The 24,263-nt window shown below is 39.2% G+C and overlaps 1 protein-coding gene across 10 annotated transcripts in view; it reads right to left on the bottom strand.

Moving 5' to 3' along the window:
- The window catches only part of RERE (arginine-glutamic acid dipeptide repeats), a 417,871-nt gene that overhangs the window by 129,737 nt on the left and 263,871 nt on the right, over nucleotides 1–24,263 (bottom strand). For all 10 annotated transcript variants that reach the window (XM_038376447.2, XM_043500009.1, XM_038376446.2 and 7 more), the window contains 3 exons: nucleotides 18,556–18,604; nucleotides 13,646–13,770; nucleotides 12,631–12,730 (listed from right to left, as the gene is read on the bottom strand). In XM_038376447.2, coding sequence (XP_038232375.1) covers nucleotides 12,631–12,730; nucleotides 13,646–13,770; nucleotides 18,556–18,604 — 274 coding nt within the window. The remainder of the gene's footprint in view (nucleotides 1–12,630; nucleotides 12,731–13,645; nucleotides 13,771–18,555; nucleotides 18,605–24,263) is intronic.

The following is a 24,263-nucleotide window of genomic DNA, read 5'->3' as shown; positions in this document are numbered from 1 at the left end:
TTTAGGCCTTATTTAATATTAATAAACCAATCTGAAAACATGAAGTGTGATATATGCTAAGCATTACCATCTCTCCAATCCAACGTATTCTTTATGTCTTTCACTATGTTCCTCATGGGGAACAAGATTTTTTTTCCTATTAGAGCACAGAAAACATTCTACATAAAGTCCCTATTTCAGCACCAGCGCCTTCATTTATCTCTCAGGCCTGGTCTACAACTAAAACTTAGGTCAACCTAGCTACATCACTCAGGGGTGTGAAAAATGCAGACCCCTAAGAGACATAGTTAAGCAGACCTAAACCCAGGTATGGACACTGCTAGGTCAATAGAAGAATTCTTCCATCGACCTAGCCACTGTCTGCTGAGGGGTGGATTTACTACAGCGATGGACAATCCCCTTTTGTTGCTGTAGCAAGTGTTTACAGCACTACAGTGGTGTAGCTGCAGCAGTACCACTGTAGCACCTATAGGGCAGACATAGCTTCAGTTTACACAGATGCATCATTCTCCTTGTGTGGGTGGAGGGTGCAAGAGGGATTACAGAAGAATCTATGCCTCGTTTCAATAAAAGTGTGTTGCTAGTTTCTTTGATCAAAAGGTCCTTTAAAAGCATTAGAATTCAGGGATGTGGTGTTAAGTGATGAAGGGGACCCTAGGCTGCTAGACTGGGCTTTTGGCCTTGGATGAAAAAAATGTTTGGATGAGTTTGCATATCTTTCGCTGCAATGGACAACAGTCAAGACTCAGGGTTGTCCCTGAAAAACTGCCAGGTGTTTAAGATGGCAATGGTCAAGAAGACCGAGGAAACAGAAGACAAAGACCAATGAAAGAGACAACAAGAGAAACACTGTTACACTGAGAGGCAAAGCCTTTTGGTGAAACCTCTTCTCTTTTAAGGGCCTAATTTAATGCTAAACCTAATTCAGACTGCTTCCCCCCCGTAACATGATTGAAACATTCCAATTTGATGCAGTCTCTCTTCAGGAGTTGTATCTGGAAATATTATCCCCATAAAGTACCTATCATCTGTCAATATGCTGCAGTAAAATGGAACTTTTATCTGCCACAAACATGCAGAACACACACAATGGTAAGTATATTTTATATGATAAAACAGTGAAACGTGCATTTTAAATTCGCAGCTTTATTCACAGGTGCTGAAGTATGTGTTTTCACTAACTGTATCTGGCACTGAACTAAGAATTGTGCCCAAGGATACCATGTTCCTTAATTCCAGGGCTCTCTTCCGGTCCTTGAAATCCTAACTCTTCCCCATCTGCTGCAAACACACCAGAAAGCCTGGCCTGAATAACAGATTGCCTTCTCTAATGCAAATACCAATACCATTCCATGGGACTCCCTCTATTGCCTGAGGACAACAGCACCTCATAAACCAACCCAGCACCCAACCCTCCCAATATAGAAAGACTGCATGTGGAAAGATTTGTTTTGACAACATGCACGTCTTTCTAGCTGTTCTGTCCTAATTTATCATGGCCTTATGAGCTTCTTGACAGGTCAATAGAACTCAAGATGTATACAAAAAGGTTCAACAGGTGACCAGAGACATCACTTCCCAAGAAGCTCAAAGGAAAACTGAACCAGGTCTATTTCCTTAAAACTCTAGTTTCTAGTACTTGTTGAAGCTTGAAAATATAATCTCCCCCTCCCACTCTTTGGCAGAGGTCTCACCACTTCTGTCCCCATTTCTAATCTATTTAATGTTTCTACATAGCTCCAATCACATAATGCTCTAAATATTAGCAATACAGATGACAAAATGGATACCTTGGTTATACACAATTTCCTATGCACTACAACTGGGACAACCATTGATCAGGAACAAGCACAGCTCTAGAAACTTGCGTTAATTGCTAAAGGCGGAACACAAGGGGGAACTGACACCGTAGAGGGGTTTTATGGTTCTTTGGTCTGACATACCAAATAACTGTTGTCACTGGGCAAGCTGAATAGTGCTGGGGAAGGTTCTCGCAACAGATTTTCACACATTTTCTGCCAAAAATCTCGATATTTTATATATACCAAAAATATTTACAAAGTAGTTTAAAGTTGGGCCAAATTTTACAGCTGTAAACAGGCCTTTTAAACTAGTTGTTCAACAGTTGAGCTGAATTTGTGAATTATTTTACAAATAAATCCAGCAGCACAGAAAGGTTTTTCCAAGAGAAAGGATAAGAATGAGTGAAGATTCAAAGTGGCAAAAATGCCCCTATGCACCAGAAGAGGCTTAGTTTTAACAGCATGCCCAGGCAGATAGTGATTGCCCTTGGGGTGTTATGCTACCTTATTTGAACCCTGAAACTAACCACTGATGAAGAACCATCCAAAAGGAAAACCAGTAATCATAATAAATGCTAACATATATTTAAATAGTTTTCTTAGGCTTTCAACCTTGTCTTTAGTTAATGAACAAGAAAATCTGTCTAAGGGCACGTTAAAACAGGCAGTAATTTGTCTGGGTGACATCTTACTTCTAACTGAATTTCCCTAAGTTGATATTACACTGTCACATTTGTCACTCACAATGACATGTTGCCATGTAATATTGTTACAGAAATACTGAACAATCCTACCCATAAAAGGAACCAGCCCATATTAGTACATAATCATTTCATCTTGTATACTGGTACATGGCGAGAGGTGTAATAAGTATAGGAACATGACTCCTCAACTACAATAAGAAATAAATAGGGAACTGCTGGCTTTTCACCTCCTCAAATACAAACAACATGCATGTCAAATGACAAAAGCCTTGAGATTCACTGTTAAGGGCAGAGTGCATGTTGTCATTTTAAATTTCCTTCTACTGTTCTGCCATCTTGTATCTCTGGCTGCCACCCACATTTGTTATTGTCCCAATGCTGCAAATCTTTATAAAATCTGAGTTTTTAATGCAGGGTGAAATTCTTACCACCCACTGAGGTAGGCTGAGTTTTGGATAGGAACATACCCGCAAAAGACAGCAAGCAGCATTTCTGAAGGAAAAAGCAGGGAGGGAAAACATGCATTGTCCCGCTCCAAATAATATGATCTTCCTAAAACAACTGCTCCCTTGACGCATGCCCTGAACTGGGTCAGCACAGAAACCTCAAACTCAATTTTGTCAGGGCCCTACTTAAGAGAATAGACACAATAAGGACAGGTGAGTAAATTAACCATTTCCTGTGCTGGAATCTGAGAATGGTGCCCTTAAAAGCTCTGTGCAATGATTTTAAGGTCAATGGGAGAAGGATGAGAAAAAGGAAGTTAGCAGAAGCGAGTGCATTTTCTTTCTTTTTTGCATAAATCTGAAGTCCAGAAAGGAATTTTCAACTAGTTAAAAATTAACCAGCCATCACTATGTGGAGAATCTACTCAGAAATATTCTCTCTCTCTCCCTCTCTCTCACACACACACACACACACACACACACACCAGGGCATTCTAGTTCTAGAAATTATATTCACGTTCAGTATTCACCATACTGAGATTTTTCCATGGATTGGCAGATCTGGGACACCATCTTCCAACCCCAGAGCAGCGCATTTCTGTGCAGATGTTTTAAGCCTCCTGCTCAGCCGTTTTTCTTTTCTGAAAACAATGCAGCAGCATGAAGAGGCTCCCTTCCTGGATGGTGCTGTGGAGCTGGCACGCTCAGCAGACGCATTTGCGATTTATCCTCACAGACATTTTAAAATCTGTTTTTCCTGCTTTCAGGTACTCAAATTCTGTCTAGAAAGACTGTTCATTCCACAATGCTATCCAATCTCCAGTAAAAATATACCTCGTAAAAGGACCTATGCAGTTTCCTAATAGGGAGCAAAGCTGTAAGCACCATGAGGTACTATAGTACCCCATGGCTCCCGTGCCTTCCATGCGTTCGCCTCAGGCAACCTCATGGACAGTGGCTCTCATTTCTTTGGAGTGGGTGAACTTAATTGAAAATTTGCTATTCATCAAGCAGCCATTAATGAGGCAAATGGAGAAGTGAAAGGACTCGCTTTTAGGGTGCATGCCACAAGTGGTTTAACTTGCAGGCAAAAGCAGGGGTAGTACTCAAAAGGGACCTGAGACAAAGGCAAATAGCATCACACACCAGATCACTTGGTTCTGCTTTCCTGCATAATGAAAGACAAAGCACTCATAACCCCGCAAAAAGTGCTGAGGAATCCCATGGACAGCCACAGTACTCACTTGGCTACAGAGAGAGCCAGGGGGTTGAAGAAGAGGAAGTCCTTCTCAACTCTCTTGCCCTCTAACTTGAAAATGCTTAAACTTTGAAAGCCAAATACTGCAGTCTTAACTCCGACCACCATGGGAAATCAATGGGAGTTTAGTCAGACCAAGGACTGCAGCATTTGATCCTCTGTGTCCAAAATATTTATCAAGAGAAAACAGGTTATCCTAAGTCCTCTCCCACATGAAGGCATCCAATTGAGTTATTTTCGGAGACTGACTTCTGAGATAAACTGGATTTTTGAGAGTTTGTAAGTGAAATAAAAAGTTACAAGAACAGCAAGAATTCATGTCTTCCAAATTCTGGGAGCCAAGGCCCTGTCACAAAGGCGGTTTCTTTCTATTCGGAAGACACATACGAAAGCCCAGATCTTCTTGTGTAAAGCATACAAAAGAAGGAGTGCTGTATTGTACTTCTGAGATCCAAACCAGGATGAGACATTGCTGAGAAAAAAAATGAAAGAGAGGACAGACTGGAGACTGCAGGAGCTTTCAAAGACATCTGGACCTTCCTAATTCCGGGAACCATGACTTCACTGTCTCAATATATGCATTCCAGCGCTGGTGCTACTTAACTTTCTTTACTTTCGTGCAGTTACGTCTGCTGGGTTCAACTACAGGACTCGATCCCTGCAAGGTGCTAAACATCCTCAACTGCTGTTCAAGTTAATGGGGAGTTGAGAGCACTCAGCACCTAGCAGCACCAGGGCCAAAAGTAAAATGAAAATAGGAAATACCAGTACTACTCAGGGTTCTGTGAAATGGCAGAGGTTTAAGTTACTTAAAAGAGGGTTTTAACAGCATGGTTCAATTCAGTGATTGTCTCACAGACGCTTGCCCTCCCATCTGCAATCATTAGACCACTTCCTCTCCCATCCACAGCTGCACAAATCCCTGTGGCAACTATGGCAATTTACATGGAAAAATATTAACAGGAAAGCATTTAATGGAGCTTTGGCTTCATTTGATGCCAGTCAGATGCTGAAAGCAAGGTGGAGGAACCTGCACTACATGACCAATGAGATCTCAACAGACCATCAACAAATAATCTGTGGACCACAGTCCAGGAAATACCCACTTACAGAAATGCACAGTTGACTTTTGCTCTGCATCTCAAAAATGCATACATTGGAGCTGGAGGCTTATTGCTTGCTAGTCTGAATGTCCCATTTCTTTACAATACAATTCTTTTCAGTACAATAAAAAAAAGTTATTTTTGTTGCTTCCCCCGACCGTTCTGCATAATCACTCACATAACACAAATTTCTCTCTTTACGACTTAAAAATTTATTGCATTTTTAACAAAATACACACAAAGAAAAGATGAGAAACGACACCTAATGCATTAGTATAAATTAGACTGAAGTAAATTACATGGACACGCAGTATGTAGACATGGCTGCACAACGTGCACTTACTGCTTATGAATTTTAATTAAGGAAGTGATTTATAGGGTTCCAGATATTAAGAAAAGGGCTCATCCTCCTGTTATGTGAGGAGGCAAATACTCTTTCAGAGTTGTATGTCATAAGGATGGAATGAATCCAGTGTTCTACATGCAGTTGAGATGAGTCCTCTTGATGCTGAGGGATAATTTTAAATCTTGGCGCTTATTAAGATGTCTGTATGTTTTCTGGTGTTCTTGTTAATCTGTTCTTTTATGCTTGCTGATTTGTGAGCTAATAAAGGCAAATTCCATGTCAATTCTCCCTTTGACACTCTTTGAGAAGAATTTTAATACTTTTTCCAAGAACATATTTTTTAAAGGGCATGTGAAAAACACACAGAGCTACCTGACACAACAAACAGTCCTCTGATAGCCCAGATCTGTATATCCTCCCATGTGCCTTCACTGCTTTTTCAGCAGGAAGAATGAAACGTGGACATGGGGTGCTGATCCACCATGAGTGCTATAAGCACGCCTCCAAATATTTTTCCAGTCTCAACAGAAGGGGCTGTTCGGGTATATAATTTCCCACTTTTAGGAAAGGTCTGGCAAAATTAACACGTTTCATCTGGTGCTTGTATGGGTGTGCAATGGGGTGAGAGAAGGCATAAGCATCATAAATACATGGCTAGTTATACTGTTTACCCCAAACTGAAAGCTTGGAATAGGATCAGACTGGACTCAGGGCCGCCCGTCTTCATCTTTTCATTTGAAAACTGCAACTTCTGTCCCTTGTGGGTCAATCTGACCTTACACAGTTGGATTAAGTTACCCACCACTGAAATGCAGCTCTCTCTGGTGTGGAAGGTAGAAGAAACTATTTAGCTCTCCCCAATGCTCACAAGCAGTTAGGACAGTGAGTGAAATGGTTTGACCTTACATATATTAATTTGTTATCACTAATTCATAAGAAGATACATCTGCAAGAGTTTTTTCTTAGCCCTTCGCACTGCAGTCAAAAGCCTTTCTACATCTAATGTGCTGCTGGAGTGGGCTACTCATTTGTAAGTTCATTAATAATTGCACAAAATGAGAGTGCTAAAATAGTTTTAAATTAAATTGACCTGACTTGGAAAGACTCATTGCAGGAGAATTTTTTTTTTAAGTGAGTAGCTAAAAATTTTGTCATTACTTTGGAGAGGACAAGAAAATACTGGAATCCAAAAATTCCTAATTTCAAGTCCCAGCTCTTCTACATAAAGACGTCTTTTAAAAAGAAGATACTTTATTGGTCTTTGGAAAGCTCTGGACCAAAAGGGTTACATCAGTGCAAAGTATCACTAATATTAATATAAAGAATTCATGTTAATTACCTTGGCTCTTTGAATGTCTCATGATGTTACCCACACTGACCCAAAAGAGAGGCCAGGAGCCGCAGCCATGTATTTCTCCAATTCACAAGGTAAATCAAGTGGGGTTGCTATACTATTATACACAAATCTACAATACTCCACTGTCTCCCATTTTACGATCGATGAGTAAGATGTTGTGGTTGAATGCAAGATCTGACAACCAGAACTTTCTCTGCTGAAAATCAATGCTCTCACTTCACATGACTAACATTCTAAAAGACCTAATATATCATCAAAACCTTCATGTTCACAAGTGGTTTTTTTTAACTAGTTTTAAAGAGTCAGATAGCAGAACTCCCTCTCCCATGCTACTCTTTCAACAGCAGTAGCAAGAGATTTCCCACCATTTAAAAAGGAAGCATTGTTGATGAATCTCTAAAGGAGGCTTCCCCCCCCCCTTCAAAATGACAGCCAAAATGCATTAGGGGGTCAATGATCTCCAAATGAAAACTTCTGCTGCTCTTGATTTGCTGGGAGATGCATTATAAATAAGCATGAAAACCTGACATCAAAATCAGGGAATAGAAGCTGAAATTTACCCATGCTATTAAGTAAATAATCACTGGAAGGAGTTGTTATACTAGAAAATATACGCTGCATGGCATCATCCCCGATCTTCATTTCTATCTGGTATAATTAACAATAAATCATACTGTGGGCTACAGCACTCTGTTGTTACATAAATAAAACACTAGCAAAGCAGCTTGTCAAGTCTGATTTATATGAAGTGCTGCTCTGAAGTTTATTGGATTTCCATAATAAGAAATCATACGGCATATCAATTTTTTCCATTAATCTTCCAAACTACATATCATAATTTCTAAACAAAAACCAACTTAGTACAGCATCAGCTGCTCACAACTAGCTTGTTGAGCAAACCCAAAGTCTGCTCTAAGTGGACACTGGAGGAGGAGAGAAGATGGCATTACGTCAAGAAAACAAAATTCTTTGCAGCTCAGCCAGATGAAAACTTAGGGCTCAGTCATGCACCCACTGATGTCTCAATGACTTTGATGGCTGGTTAAGCTCTTACAGCCTTTGTCAGAACATCACACACCTACGTTAAGTGGAATCTACTGTAACTCAAATCAATCTTCTAGACAGGTTTTGGCTACCTCAACAGTCTAGTTTTAACTGGATTAAATGCATTTTCAGATAGTGGGAAATTGCCACTCATAAAAAGGTATTTTAATACAGAGAAACAAAACTGAAATATGAATTATATGAAGGTATCTTCAGGAACTTCTAAAACACGATACATGTAACATTTATACAGAGCGCTCTCCAAAAATATACCTCGAGTACCTGGATTCAAGAGTGAATAAACCAGTGAACGTGACAGAAATCCAGCAGCCTACATCAAGCCCACTATATAATCCTTTTGTAAGTGCTACCCAGCCCTTGTGTAGGCCAAGTTACTTAGCTGGAACTGTGGATGGTTCCAGCTCTGCATGGTTGAGAAGATGGTAGAGAGGAGGATAGTTCCAGGCAGAGAGGAACAGAGGATTTCTACCAAAATGCCTACAAGAAGTAGCAGATCTTATGTAATTGATGAAAAAAAGATGAATGTAAGAACTTCACTGGGCAATTGTGACCACTGAACAATAAGATAGCATAAGAGGGCAGCTCTGTAGTGCTCAACTTGAAAAGACTAGACATAAAAATTATGAGGAATGGTTAGCAGCTGTCAGAACAGTAAAGTAAATAAGACTTAAGGTGTAAAGATCTAGCTTGTGGATATGCAAGACGCTATATAAAAGGCACAGATGGTTTACACACCTCAAAGCAATCAAAAATATAAAGTGCAAAAACAGAGGAATAAAACTAGCTTGATTAAGGGGTAAATTAGAAGTTTATTAGGCTTATTAAATGACTTACAAAGTGGAAATCCTATACTATCAACATAAACTGAATGGAAAAAAACAGCTGATGCTAGATAAGGTGCATATTAAAAATACAAAAGGGGAAAAAGAAGAAGAACAGATCAATCAAATATATCAAGACAAACTCATAAGTCTGTGATGCAAGAAATTTGCAAGCACAACCACAGGCCCTCCAGACCACCAAGGAATTAACGGGGTAATTAAAGAGGATAGAGAAGTTAAATGAAGTTTCTGCATTCATCTTTTACTATCGATGACGAGGAGGAAAATTCCAATTCCAAGAACTCTTTGGTGATTATTGGTCTTAACAGAGATTTGAGTCTTCTAAATAGGAAGTCATGGAGCAACTTAAAATGCTCCAGAGCAGTAAGCCAACAGAACCAGATGGCATCCATCCCAAGGGAAAGGACAGAAACAAAATGTAAAATAGCCGAAAAACAGTTGAGGATGTGCAACATACCTTAAAATGGCAACTGTTCTTGAATATGGAAAATCATTAACACGTTGTCTATCTTTTAAAGAAAGGAGCCATGGGAGAGTCTAGGAATGGAAGCCCAGCGAGTTTTATCTCAATTCTAAAATGGACTTGGAGGCTAATTAAGTGTAGTACTTGAATAAGTACACGATAGGGTCAAACAAGCATGACTTCTTAAAGAGAGACAAGGTGGATGAGGTGATAGGTTTTATTGGACCAACATCTGTTGGTGAGCAAGAACAAGCTTTCAAGCCACACAGAGCTCTTCTTAAACGGAAGTAGTCAGGTAGTTTAGATTCAAGTTTGGGATTTATGTTGTGTATTTTTTGTATTTGAAAAGACTTTTACAAAACATAATAGAAATAAAAAAGTTTTTAGTTTGGTGTTGCTGCAGGGGAATGTTTCAAATCCAGTCACTGAAGCATTGTGGTATATTGCATGAAAACCAGACAACAAAAATGACTACTGTTTTACTGTCCCAAACTGAATGAAATGCAAAAAGGCAAGAACTAAAATATAATATTTAAATGCTGGTTAGTAAGCTAATGTAACATAGGTAAGGACATTTGTATATTAAAAATTCATGTTTTGAACTTGCAAGTGTCCCTAAAAAGAAAAATTTCTTCCTCAAACCAACCTCTTGAAAGTCCACATAAGTTCCACACATGTTTAGAACATTTGGAAATTTTTGGTAAGGTTCTATTATAAAACAATATATTAAGCAAAATAGTTCTGTAACAGCTACAAGCAAGGAAATGCCTGCTGTGGGATAAAAATTCACTGATTACATTTAATAGACATGCTTGGTTTGACAGATATGAGTAGGATCAGTAGCTTCATCAATTTAATAAAATCACCAGAAACAACACATCCTGGATGGTGTAAAGAAGCTTCCCCCATACATTGCCTAGCACAATAGGGTCCTGATCTATGGCTACGCAGCTAGGCACTACGCTAATATAAATACTATTACTACTGTAACACTGTTAAAAAGAGATTTGATTATTACATTACTGCATAATGTTCTCTAAACAAAAAAAAAAACCTCAATGTTGTAATGGTTATTGCTCTATTTCTGATGCCTACATGCCAATGATTTGTAAACTTGTTAACTGCCTAAATAAATAAATAAATAAAATAAATAGTTACAAAGAAAATTACTCAAGCAATTACAGACAGCCATAGCGAATGTCTGCCTCTCAGAGGGTACGAAAGTTAACAGCATAGTACCCCAGGTTAGCATCGATATTATTTACTATTAAATGATCTCCAGAAGTAGAACAGACATTGGTGAATTTTGCTGGTATCAATAAATAGTTTCTTTTTGGTTAGTGAGAGCAGATTAACTTGCACAGTGGACAAAAGTAGTCTCAACTTCTCATGTATGCTCCAGGGCTCTGACCCCACATGATTCTTTTGAGGACAGTGACACAAGTCATTGTGGATTGCTAAATGAAGATGCTGGTCCAGTCTGCAGCAAAGACGTTTAAAAATAGAATGCCCAAGTGAATTAAAAAAATGGAAGAAAGAAAATCGAACAACATATCCTCATCAGGACGACTGTGTGGTTTGGTAATCTTCCCCTTAAAGTGTAGTTCCACTCTGAAGAATAGCTCTGTAAAAACTGCATTGGGAAAAACCAGTTTATAGTCTCTCAACAATTCCATAGAATGTATTCAGCCAACATAGTTTCTAGCTGGCAGCTCTGCAAATTTAACCTGGGCTCTAAGGATATCTCTACGCTACAATTAAAATCCAGTGGCTGGCCCCATGACAGCTGACTTGGGCTTGCGAGACTCGGGCTAAGGCCATTTAATTTCAGTGTAGATGTTTTAGCTCAGGCTGGAGACCGGGCTCTGCTCCTAGAGCCCTAATGTCTATACTACCATTAAACAGTCCTTTAGGCCAAGCCCTGCAGGCCAGAGTCAGCTGGCACGGGTCAGCCGCAGGTGTCTAATTGCTATGTAGACATACTTTAAGAGTCAAGCTGTTTTTTTTTTTTTCAATCTCACTTGTGCTCACCAGTACTAAAGGTTCTGCAGGTCAAATTAGGATCTCACCTACACATGCACAAGCCCCATTACCTTTGGTGAGCTTTCCTAGGTGTGAGTGATTGGAATTTAGCAAATAATCTTGTAGATTATGCACAAAACGAAACACAACAGCTCATTCCCAACTGGATTTGCTTGGCAGGTTGAACGGATATTTAAAAAAGAATAAAAACTTCGTCTGTCACTAAAGTCAGCGGATAAAACTCTGAATACATATAGGGAACAGACCGAATAAGTAAAGTGGTGCCATTTTTACCATGGTGACTTTTCAGAGTAGAAAAATTGCAAGTTAATGAGGAAATAATGGAGATGGAAAATATCCAATAAAAGATCAACTAAATTAATCAGTTGTGTGGCGAGACTTCAAAAACTAGGATTATTTAGCCTTGAAAGAAGAACTAGATGAGATTTTACTGAGTTATTGAAAAATATGGCATCACACAAGACAGTTTTTTCAGCCTGTTCCTTAAAACATGAACAGGACACTACATGAATTTACATGTAAATTTATTTGTAATAAAATGCAATAATTATTGTTACATAGAGTCAGCTGGTGCTGTTCAGTACCAAAAACATTGAATCAACTACTGTAACTGGATTTTAAGAAGAGCTATATATTTTTGAGGGCCACTAACAGCATTTGTAGCCATGAAAGATAAGTTAATGAGAGAGAATCAAATCACATGCTTCCAAGTGATCACTGTAGAGTCGTGAGAAGGAGATCTTTCCCCACATATAAAGAACTAGACAATACGCAATTGAGTGCTTTATCAGTTTCACTTCCTTTATGAAAGACCAGGTATTTATAACTGATAGGAGCCAAATGGATGATTGAAAAGACCAGTGGTCAGGTCAGGCACCCCCTATGTTTTATGGAAACTTCGGAAGATAACAATTAAATCTGAGATGACCCATATGAACTGATAATAATACAGAACAATAATTTCTCTCTCTAAAATACTCACTTGGAAACCTGTAGATGATCGAGGAGGTAACTATGAGGTGTTGAGTAGCATGAAGTTAGTAAGGCCCAGGCTACTGATGAGATCATGCTATGACACTAGACATGCTCTAGTTAAGGGTTAATAAATCTGTTATCCAGGTGCTGCATACATTAGATGGCCCTTTAAAATGCACTAAAACCAGGGAACTCTTTTACAGAGTCAACACTTCTGGATACTTACTGTGTTGAGCGCATTGAGTGTAGTGTCATCACGAGAGGCTGCAACGCAGCCATCTTCTGTGGATCCTCCATCACACATCCCTGCAAAAGCTGCCATGCTCCTTTATAGTTAAAAAATAAAATGAAATAATTCATCCTCTAATTGTACACATTTTGCAATATACAGATGCTACTTACACTGTAAATCACCATTTTTAGGGCTCTGTTTTGCCCACCTGCCTGTCTTCAGTATTGGGCTATTTTTAGTCCTGGATAATTTTCAAGGTATTATTCGAAGACTCACTCCAAGATGATATTAGCATAATTTAATTCTTCATTACTGGAGTACCCAGAGGCCCAATCAGCATTGTGCTAGGAATACCACCTCATATGAGGATGCAGTCCTACCCCAGACAGCTTACCTGTCATCATAATTTTAGTTTAATTAAGTCAGCAAGCTGTCTTGGAACTAACTGTAGGGTGCCAAGTCATTCATTTATTACAAATTAAAAACGATTATTTATCCACACGTCCTGAGTTAACGTCCCACTATTTTGGGAGCCTGATCTTTATGTATAAAGATCTAAATTGTTTGATCCAACTCCCTAGGCATAGTTCATAGTGTTAGGGTGAACCTTAGTTATACAACCTAGTGTTGCCAAAAGAATATTTACTACAGCAAGGAATTCTATACCGTAAAGGTTATTTTATTCACAGCTTTTACTTCCCTAATTGACCTGTACACTTTAGATATTGCATCACTATTCATGTTATACATATAATTACTTGGTTTTCAATCCAAAAGAGACAGCCCAGTGTGACATTCTTTTGTGACCCAAAATAGCTTTGGAGCTAGCGTAACACCATCATGTCTTGACATTGCCTCCCAACCTAAAAAAAAATCAACTTCTTAACATTCTAAGGTGATATCGCCTCTACACCAGACGATGGGCAACCTTAGCTCAATGTTCTTATGCCATGTCCCACATTTCAGCTTGAGTGCTCTGGGGAAGCTGGGTTATCTTGGCTTCATGTACCTTGCTGCCCTGAGGTACATGAGGAGGTCACAGTCATTGACCCCTGGCATCCACACAAGTTCTTCATGTTGTGTTACAGTGTCACCATCCAGAGAAGGAAACGGCTGCAAATCTGGAAGCTTGGCCTACAAAAATTGAAACAGAGTTAAAACAAACAATGTTGATAACAATCATGCAGTGGCCTGTACATTGGAGTTCTCTGTGAGGGAAGTGTTATCATCCCCATTGCACTGATGGAGAAACTAAGGCAATGACAGGCTAAGTGACTTGCCCAAGGTTTCACGGGGAATTTGTGGCAGTACTGGTAATTAAACCAGATCTACTGTCTTCTAGTACTGTGCCTTCATTAAAGATCATGCTTCCTCCCTTTTTCAAAAAACAGTAACATCAGCTGGCACACATCACTAGGTAGCACCATCTCCTATTGCACTCACAGGGAAGCCTTTAGGGTGCACATTCCAGGTACAAGCATCTCACTGCAAGCACCATGGCCTGGAGTTATTTTAAATCATTTTTAAACTCATACTGTGAGCATCGTCCTCCATCGGACAAAAATAAAAGCACCTTCACAAACACAGGATAGTTTAACCTCTGTTGAAGGGAAAACAAGCTGTTTCCACTTGTTAAAAGGAAACCATTCTATCCACTGTTTGGCAGGATAAACTGCATGCACATAATACATAAATATGAAAGGAGGCAAACATATGACTACCTAGGGAGGTATCTATTTCATTTTAACTCCTCAGTAAAAACCAACATGTTTGATATTTACAAATAAGGCCTTAGTAAATCATTAACACCCCAAAATGACCCAAGGAAATTTGCAGAAAGCAAGATAGCTCAGGGAAATGACCTCTGCCATCAAATGTACCAAGAGACCCAATTAGCATGTTTAGTCATCTGTAGAAACAGGACAAAATAGGGGAGAGCATTTTTGGAAACAGCTTTTAAGCCTTATAATTACCTCTTACAGTTACAATTCTAAACATTTTTGAAAGGCAATATTTATATACAACCAGTAATTAGAAGTCATCGGTTCAGAGGTCTTTCATTTTCTGCTTTTCAAACTATTTTTTTACTTCTTCACTAGGAAAATGGATTTATCACTGAAATTTTCTGCTGCTGAAGAATAAGCAGACATTACAGCCCCCATGGCCAGTGGAGCTGTGTATTAGACATACACACGCTGTGCACCTGCTTCCAGCAGCCAAGGTGCTTAAACAAACTAGCATCCTTTCTTACCAGAGGACCAACAAGCTTCATTACTGTGTTTCCAAAAAAGAATCTCTTTAATGGGTCATGTCACAGAGCTGTTAGCAAACCAGACAACACAACAGAAGTAGTCGGCAGAGTGATTGTTTCCTTCATCTATCACCATAATGTAGTATTTGAATTACCACCGTGCCTAGGAGCCCTACTCACAGACCAGAATCCCACATCTAGCTCTGTGAATTTTAAAACAGGGCACTGTTGCAACCACAACACACTTTATCTTTACTACTTTTATTACAGTAGCCCCAAGAGGTCCAAGTCATGGTCCAGGTCCCCACTGTGCTAGGTACTGTACATACACAGACTACTCCTGCCCCCAAAAGCTTACAATCTAAATAAAAAGGAGGCACTGTTGTCTATTGGCTAGAGCAGTGGCTCAGAGTTAGGATTCCTAGGTTCTAATCCCGGATCTGCCATAAGGATTTGTCTTTGCCAGAGAAGAAAGGTCTGTTCTTCATGTTAACTAACTTGAGGTAAAAATCCTACTGAAGACAAAGCAGCTTATTGTTTTCGCATGTATTAGCAGGTCAACTTAAAGACTATCGGGGAGCCTTGTCTTTTATTCGACCTACTAAGTTGTGTGAAACCTACAAACTGCCTCTTCACTAGGACCTCAAGTTAGCTAAGTCGAGTTGAGAAAATACCTTTTTTTCCCTCCTAGCGAAAACACAATCCAATTCATTTACTGACCTTGGACAAGCAACTTTAGTGGACGCTTCTGAAAATATTCCTTTATTTTAGGTGCCCAACTGGAGTTTTACATTCACAAGTGTTGAGCACCTCCAACACCCACTGAAGTTACTGGCAGAGGTGGGTGCTCTGCACTGCTGCGCATGGGCCTTAAGAGTCTCAAAAGTCGGGCAATCAAAAATGAAGATACCCCAAATTACTCTTCTTTGTACCCAAGTTTTTCCATCTATAAAATATAGCTAATAAATATGCCTCACAAGGTAGATGAAGAATGTCTGTAAAGTACACTGATAGCTTCAGATGAAAGTAGCTTTGGAAGTACCAAGTACTGTAATGCCAGTATTGTTAATTTAAAAAGTAACATGTGCTTTAGTCACTTTTTTGGGGCTGTTTTTTAAAGCAAGTATACTCCAAGATGCAACAGAGAATGTACTTTCTTCAACTTTCACAACAAACAACAGTTGAGTTGTTTAGTTGGATCTATTTAGCTTAACAAAAAGAAGGTTAAGGGGAGACTTAATTACAGTCTATAAGTACCAACATGGGGAACAAATATTGATAATGGGATTTTCAATCTAGGAGACAAAGGTGCACAATCCAACGGATGAAAGTTGAAGCTAGACAAATTCAGACTGGAAGTGAGATTTAAAATTTTAAGCGTAATTAACCATTGGAACAACTTATAAAAGGTTGTGGTGGATTCTCCATCACTATCAATTTCTAAATCAAGATGGGATGTTCTTCTAAAAGATGTGTGAGAGGAATTAGTTTGTGGAAGTTCTATGAAGGTCAGACTAGATGATCACAGTGGTCCCTTCTAGTATTGAAATCTATGAATAAGGAGTCTGGATGGATAACACAGCTGGAATATCTCACAAGAGCCTGATCTTACAAGAGGATGAGTGCTCTCAACTCCCATTGGAAGGATTTGCCCTAATATGTCAAAGTTAGTTCTAGCTCTGTCCATTCTCCTATACAAGGAGATTACCGACAACAGTCAAGAAAGATTTTCCCAAATAAGTTGGAACAAACTAAGAGCTTTTACCCTTCCCTAAAGCCACGTCCAGCAGCGGGTTGTTTGTCTGAGTCAATCAGTCATAATGCTATGGTGTTGCAATCCCTACTTCCTCACTCTATATTATGACAACCAGAAATGACTAAGGTACCACAGTGGTTTTACAAGCGTCCCAGTTCCTCTCATCTTTCACAGCCAACAGACCATACAATGCACTCAAAAAATGGACTCAGGGCTTCTGAATCAAAGATCTAAACCTCTCCTGTTTTTACAGGGTCAGGAGGTCACACATCAACTGCATCATAAAGTTCCTACAAAAGGCAAATAAGATACTACAACTGTAAGTCCATGTGCAAAGAGGGCATGACCAGCAAAATCTTGATAATCCTGCTGAGCTCTGGTGCCCCAAAGTTAAACTGTCCTCTGTATCATTTTTGAATTTAATACATTTTAAACAACCTTTTGGCATTGGGAGGAGGGGTTTTTGTCCTAGACAGATAAGCTTCCACTCCTACAAGCCAGAAGGAGTTAAAACAATAAATTTACTGTAGCACCAAAGCAAAAATCATCACTTCAGAAAGAGGATTTTATCCTGTACCAACAACAGCCGGTACAAAGCAGAAGTGAAGGAAAATGGTTTAGTAAGAATACAACCAAAAGCATGCTATCATCCACTTGTCTTAATACCTTGTTGAGGTCATTACTTGCTTCCAAGAAGGAAACCGTCCCTTTACAACCATGACAGATTTAGAGCTGGTCTGTAATAACTTTTGAATACTGCATGTTGACCTGGTTACTGAAGTTTCCTGTACAAATATATTGATTTAGTTTAACAGGGGGACTATTGGGAAAAAAACAAGCAGAAAGGAGAAAGAATAGTTCAAGACAGGACACTTCTCAGTCAAAACATGAGTTAAGAGTAAATGCCAAGATGGGAAGGGGCCCAGAGAACACAGGAGATCAAAAGACCACTGGCAGGTTTGAAAAGGAACATTCTCTCAAATTCAGTCAGACCCGCAAGGTAAAAAACAGAGGATACACAGTGTACTGTAGCCCAGGGCTCACACAGAGAACTGGGGAACTCTGACCCAGGATAGCTAAAAGGGAGTGCTTTGAGAGAGACCAGGAAGAGAAGAGAATACAGCTAGCCCTGTAATCATCTGAACCCCATTAACAGACATTCCTGAAAATATAATACAGTCTATCATCAATTACCATACAGGACAAAAGCTTTACTCCCTTCACCACACTCCTTGCTGCCTTGAAACTTTGCAGAAATTTGAACAAAGTTCTCTGGCCTTCCAATTTTGTTCTCTTGCATTTGGCAGATTTTGATGACTTCCCCTGTTTCTAAGAGACACTAAGCCAAACTATGGCTCCATATTGTTTACCGTCAGTAAATAACTAAAAAACAAGGTAAATGTCTTAAATAAAGCATACAGCAAGCTACCATCTTAACAATTTGATGTGAAGTAAGATTAGAAGACTCTGAAAACACAAGAGAAAAACAACTTTCAGTTACTGTTAAGTTCAATTTTTTTTTTAAAATGTTGGGGCAAATTTAATAGTTAAATTCAGCTGAAAATGTATTAATTTTAATGAGAAATTTTTTTCTGATTTCCCATACTTTCCAATAGCAGACCTGATTCCTTCAGTCCTACAGTAGTATATAAAAAATATTTTTTGCTGGAAAGTGTCATTAAAATTGCAGCCTGCGCTGAAGAACAGTCCTGTTTATTATGCCGATACTGAGAGTAACACATAATTCTAACGAAATGCTCATGTGCAAGTATCTAATTATGTATATTATATTTTAGATGCTTATAGAGACATACACACACAATTTTGAGTCCATATTCCTTGAGTTAATTAAACTGCTATAACACATTGTTAGAATTTTCAAACAATAAAAACAAACCATCAACTCCTTTACCTGATGACTGGGTCCAACTCTGATCTCGCCCTGGGTGCTGTTCAGCCTCCTACCATGAAAGACAAAGAACATCTGTGAGTAGAGGTTACAACTAACAAAACTTTGTACTATTGCACACAAAGTCAGAGAAGGCCAGAAGGGACCAATGTGATCCTTTACAGACCATCTCCATAACATAGGACTTGCCTGAATTTGTTTGAACTAGAGCCTATCTTTTAGAAAAACATACAATCCCGATTTATAAATTGCTAATGACAGAGAATCCACCACAACCTTTGGTAAGTTCTCTCAATGGTTCCTCACCCTCACTGTTAAAAATCTGCATCTTTTCCTACTCTGAGTTTATCTGGCTTCAACTTCTAACCACTAGATCTTGTTATACCTTTGTCGGTTAGATTGAATAAGCCCATTAATACATGAGAAACAAAAATGTGATAATGTATATACTGTACCAATACAAAAACCTTTTGATATTATGTTTGCAATACATGCTGAAAAGCAGCAATAATAATGCACCATTAAAGCAGAAACAGTGGATTCACTCAACATAGCAGGGAACTTTGTGAATGGCAGAGGTCAATGAAGACAGATCTGGAATTTCTGGCCAAGTGTCTGCAGCTTTATTAATTCCATAAACATAACTTCTCCGGGCCACCTGTCCTGGCAACACTGAAAAGGGGAAAGGTAAATAGATTCTCTGTCACCTGCCTCCCCCTTTTTGATGTTCAAATCACAAGTATCAAAGCCAGAAGGCTTACCAACTGCTTACAATCAAGGCTTTGTCAGAGCCTGCATTTCCCCCAAGGCCTTATCATGGCCTGCAACTCAGAATAGCCTACTTCCCTGAAACCCTCCTTGCCTCCTAGAATGGGTCAGGCTTGCCACAAATCCAACCCCTTTTCCTGAGAAAGGTGTACTGATACCCAAGTCTTAGGGAAAGAGGAAACTTCCCTAAAGCCACCTGATCTCTATGGGTTTGCAATACCAACCTGCAAATCAATACCTACCCAAGTGGAAATGGGGGGAGGAGGGGAAGGAAAGGAGTTGATCTTTGGGTCAGGAACTGTTTTTTCTGTTCTGTGTTTGTACAATGTCAAGCACCACACAGTCCTAGCCCATAACTAAGGCTTCTAAGTGCTATGGTATTATCAAAGATAAATTCCAGTGGAGGGCACAGAAGGAAGGGGCCCTCTTGTGGCTTGCTTGATAGTATCAACTTCCCTGTGCCCAAGCCAGCCAACTCAAAAAGCCTGTTGCAGGGACAAGGGCCTATCCAGTGAAATCCATCCTCACTGCCCCATTGGCTGATTGCTGCAACAAGGAAACCCAGGAGATATGTTAGAGACTAACAAATTTATTTGGGCATAAGCTTTCTTAGGCTAGAACCCACTTCATCGGATGCATGGAATGAAAATACAGGAGCAGGTATAAATACATGAAAGAATGGGGGGGTTGCTTTACCAAGTGTGAGGTCAGTCTAACAAGTTAAATCAATTAACACCATGATACCAAGGGAGGAAAAATAACTTTTGAAGTGGTAGGAGAGTGGCCCATTACAGACAGCTGACAAGAAGGTGTGAGTAACAGTAGGGAGAAAATTAATATTGGGGAAATTAAGTTTAGGTTTTGTAATGACCCAACTACTCCCAGTCTCTATTCAGGCCTCATCTGATGGTATCCAGTTTGCAAATTAATTCCAGTTCTGCAGCTTCATGTTGGAGTCTGTTTTTGAAGTTTTTCTGTTGAAGAATTGCCACTTTTAGGTCTGTTATTGAGTGACCAGAAAGGTTGAAGTGTTCTCCTACTGGTTTTTGAATGTAATGATGCCTGATGTCAGATTTGTGTCCATTTATTCTTTTGCATAGAGACTGTCCGATTTGGCCAATGTACATGGCAGAGGGGCACTGCTGGTACGTGATGGCATATATCACATTGGTAGATGTCTCTGTATTTTCACTCCATGCATCCGATGAAGTGGGTTCTAGCCCATGAAAACTTATACCCAAATAAATTTGTTAGGTGCCACAAGGACTCCTCGTTGTTTTTGCGATACAGACTAACACGGCTACCCCTCTGAAACAAGGAGGTATGGACTGCCCTCTAGGTCCCAGCTCTCAATCCTATATTGGATTAACATCAGCATGCCTTAAGAAAGCTTTTGAGACTATTTTCATCCCCTAAAAATAGTATCTGAAATGAGAACTTCATGCTACATTTTCTTGAAGTGTTTGAAGCACTAGAATAAACTGAGCACAAGAAGTTATCATCCTGTTCATACAATGTTCCCAGAAAAGTAAAAGGTGTTGCAAAAAAGAGCAGGAAGAAGAGGAGGGACTGCTTTTGCAGACTGCAGATCCAAATATAAGTAAGTCCTAGGTGGAATGCAATTATCCATCACAAGAAATAACCTTGCTTTTGCAAAAGCTGACATGGAATTAGGACATCCTCCTTATTCTTTATCCAGAAGACACCTCTCACATAATATAAAAAGGGTGCAACCTACCGACCCATCAATTACGAGTTACCATGGTCTTCCATTCAAATATTGCCTAGGTATGGCCCAAGTAAGCTTTAGAAATTACTATTATTGATTTGCTAAAATCAGATGAGATAACACCTCACATTGGAATGGCTGCAAAATGGAAAGTCCGTTTCACCAGTAGTATCTGGCCTCAGACAAAATTAAATGAGTTTTGACTGGGTTTAACCAAAAAAGGCACTTTCCTACAAAATCGTGTATGAAGGGACTCTCACATCATTCAACCATGCTGCAAAGGTATTTGTAAGCAAGTAAAAACTACAAGTTTCCAGTGGAGTGCCTTTACTCAGTCTATCAGCAAAGATTTTTACTCCAAAGGGATATGTTCCAATTACACAGTTGCTGGTTGCAGCCAAAATGTCAACATATGCTGAAAGAAGAAAAATCCACGCTCTCTTTAATACTATTATGGAAATACTTGGAGTAGCTCAAGAATGAAGAAAGTTTTATATTCTCCAAGGCAACAATACAGCCAGCATAGCAATCTGACAGCATGGAAATTTTTTCTTAAACTTCTGGAGGAAAAAAAAAACCAATGTGCACGTCAATCTGCATCTTTATCGTCCTCTCTCAACCTCTTTTGTTTGCTGGTTATATTTCAATATATTTTAGCAGACAGACACTACCAAAACTGAAATTATAGTTTATTGGCTATGTCCATCTTTTAGGAGCTACACTTTTGCAAAACAATTCAACACATATGGCATGATTTTCAGAGAAGCTGAACCCTGACTGCCATTGACTTTATCTGGAATCTCAGGCGCTCGGTCTTTCTGACAAATCAGACTCAATAACTGCTCTTTGCTTACATATGTGCTTGTGGGCCCATAATGCAGCTACAGCTAGAGATACTGCATTGCCCTTCAGGACCCTATCAAAATGTATTAAGGAGTGCCACAAACTCCAAAGAGGTTTAAATATCTTAAGTGACAGTTCTGCAAAACCTTTATTTTAAAAACTTATATATGTGTATAATTCAAAATATTATATATTGACACGTTATATAAAAGAGACAATTACTGCAATCAGTCCATAGACTCATTTAAATGCACTAATACAAACTTTTGATCACAAAATCTCAGTAACAGCAAGACACTAAAATGATGCTAAGCCATGAGCAAACTCCAGAAAATTATTTAAGAGAATTGTGTGCGTGTATAAATATAAAGAATTTTATCTGATTCATATGGGAAAAGTAAACACATAAACCTTGACTTAAGCCATGTGTCTAGTCACTATAAAGTATGGCAAAAGTGCATGAGGTTAGTCACTTACCCATATGTTCTCCAGTGGCCGTTATAGGCACAATGGGGTGAATTAAGAAATTAGTTAAGTTTTCTCTAAATTCTAAAAACAAAAATCAAGACAGTAAATGCTAACCTGTATTAAAACAAGAATATCTAACTGAAACTGACAAGAGCACCGTTACAAGTTACAAAGCCCATTAAGAATCACGGACATTTTTTTTAGTATCCATTTGCACTTCTACAGCACTTTCCATCCCATGGTCTCAAAGTATTTTACAAACAATACATTAAACCTCATACCGTGAGGTAGGCAATTTTTATGCACCCCCATTTTACAAATGACAAAACTGAGGCACAGGAAGACGAAGGCCACACAGGGAGTTCGTCACAGCCAGGAATAGAAACCACCCATCAAATCCCAGTCCTGTGTTTTAACCACTAGCCCAAAGCTTCTTTCCTGCTACAAAAATAAGCACCAAAAAGTTAAATGCCAAAATGCTTCCCAAAACTACAAGTCCACATAAAAAATTAAGTACCTATCAAAATGTATTCCTCTTATCTAAGAATATCTGTATGTACACAAAGATATAGCTTTAATACACTGGTTTCAGAGTAGCAGCCGTGTTAGTCTGTATTCGCAAAAAGAAAAGGAGGACTTGTGGCATCTTAGAGACTAACAAATTTATTAGAGCATAAGCTTTTGTGAGCTACAGCTCACTTCATCGGATGCATTTGGTGGAAAAAACAGAGGAGAGATTTATATACACACACACAGAGAACATGAAACAATGGGTTTATCATACACACTGTAAGGAGAGTGATCACTTAAGATAAGCCATCACCAGCAGGGGCGGCGGGGGGGGGGGAAGAGGAGGAAAACCTTTCATGGTGACACCATGAAAGGTTTTCCTTCCCCTCCCTTCTCCCCTTCCCCCCCCCCAGCTGGTGATGGCTTATCTTAAGTGATCACTCTCCTTACAGTGTGTATGATAAACCCATTGTTTCATGTTCTCTGTGTGTGTGTATATAAATCTCTCCTCTGTTTTTTCCACCAAATGCATCCGATGAAGTGAGCTGTAGCTCACAAAAGCTTATGCTCTAATAAATTTGTTAGTCTCTAAGGTGCCACAAGTACTCCTTTTCTTCTTTAATACACTATGCGTTTATTTTCTAACTCAGTCATTTCTTTGCTTCAGCATAAACTAAAAATCCACCATTTAAAATGAGGTTGATAAAAGATTACCACCAAATTCAAATGAAATCAATTTTTATTTAAAAAAAAATATTTCCTCCTATGATGAATGAGAATTTGTAGCTTATGGTAAATTATCCACGTCCTTTATTATCACAGCTCTGTGCAATGAGAAAAACAAAATGCTAAATTCACCTTTTCATTCCTGAGCATCTTTCTGCACTAGGGCTCAGTACCCAGAAAGAGATCTAGCAAGAGGGACTCAATGGGGTGTTAAAAGAGCTCTCTAGAGAAACGCAGCTGCAGGCCTGGAAATGCTGTTTGCCTCAGCATAACCGCAGAAAGTTTTTAGTGTCTCAGCTCATTCTGTAAGGGGCACACTAGCAGCTAGAGAGAACACCACTCTGCATATCACTACTGCATATATCACAACAGAATAAATGTTCCATGTACTAGACACTAAAAGGCTGGAGAACTCCCTGAGCTGTTTGCTGGGCATTCATTTTTCCTTTTGGAAAAATAAAACATCTTTTCTACAACTGAAAAATGCAGCATGTTCTGAGCCAGGTCTCAAGTCGAGAACTGGAGTGATCTAAAGAAAAAAGAAATGCATATCCACCACAGCTGCCAAAAGAGGGAAAAGCGCAGCTGCTTCAGTGGTTAATATATTAGCTGCTCACGGCTGGAGACCTGGGTTTAAATGCACAAGTGAGATCATCTGACTCCTCAA

The sequence above is a fragment of the Dermochelys coriacea genome, chromosome 18, assembly GCF_009764565.3.
Source record: "Dermochelys coriacea isolate rDerCor1 chromosome 18, rDerCor1.pri.v4, whole genome shotgun sequence".
Lineage (NCBI taxonomy): Eukaryota > Metazoa > Chordata > Testudines > Dermochelyidae > Dermochelys > Dermochelys coriacea.
This window is presented reverse-complemented; position numbering and strand designations above follow the sequence as displayed.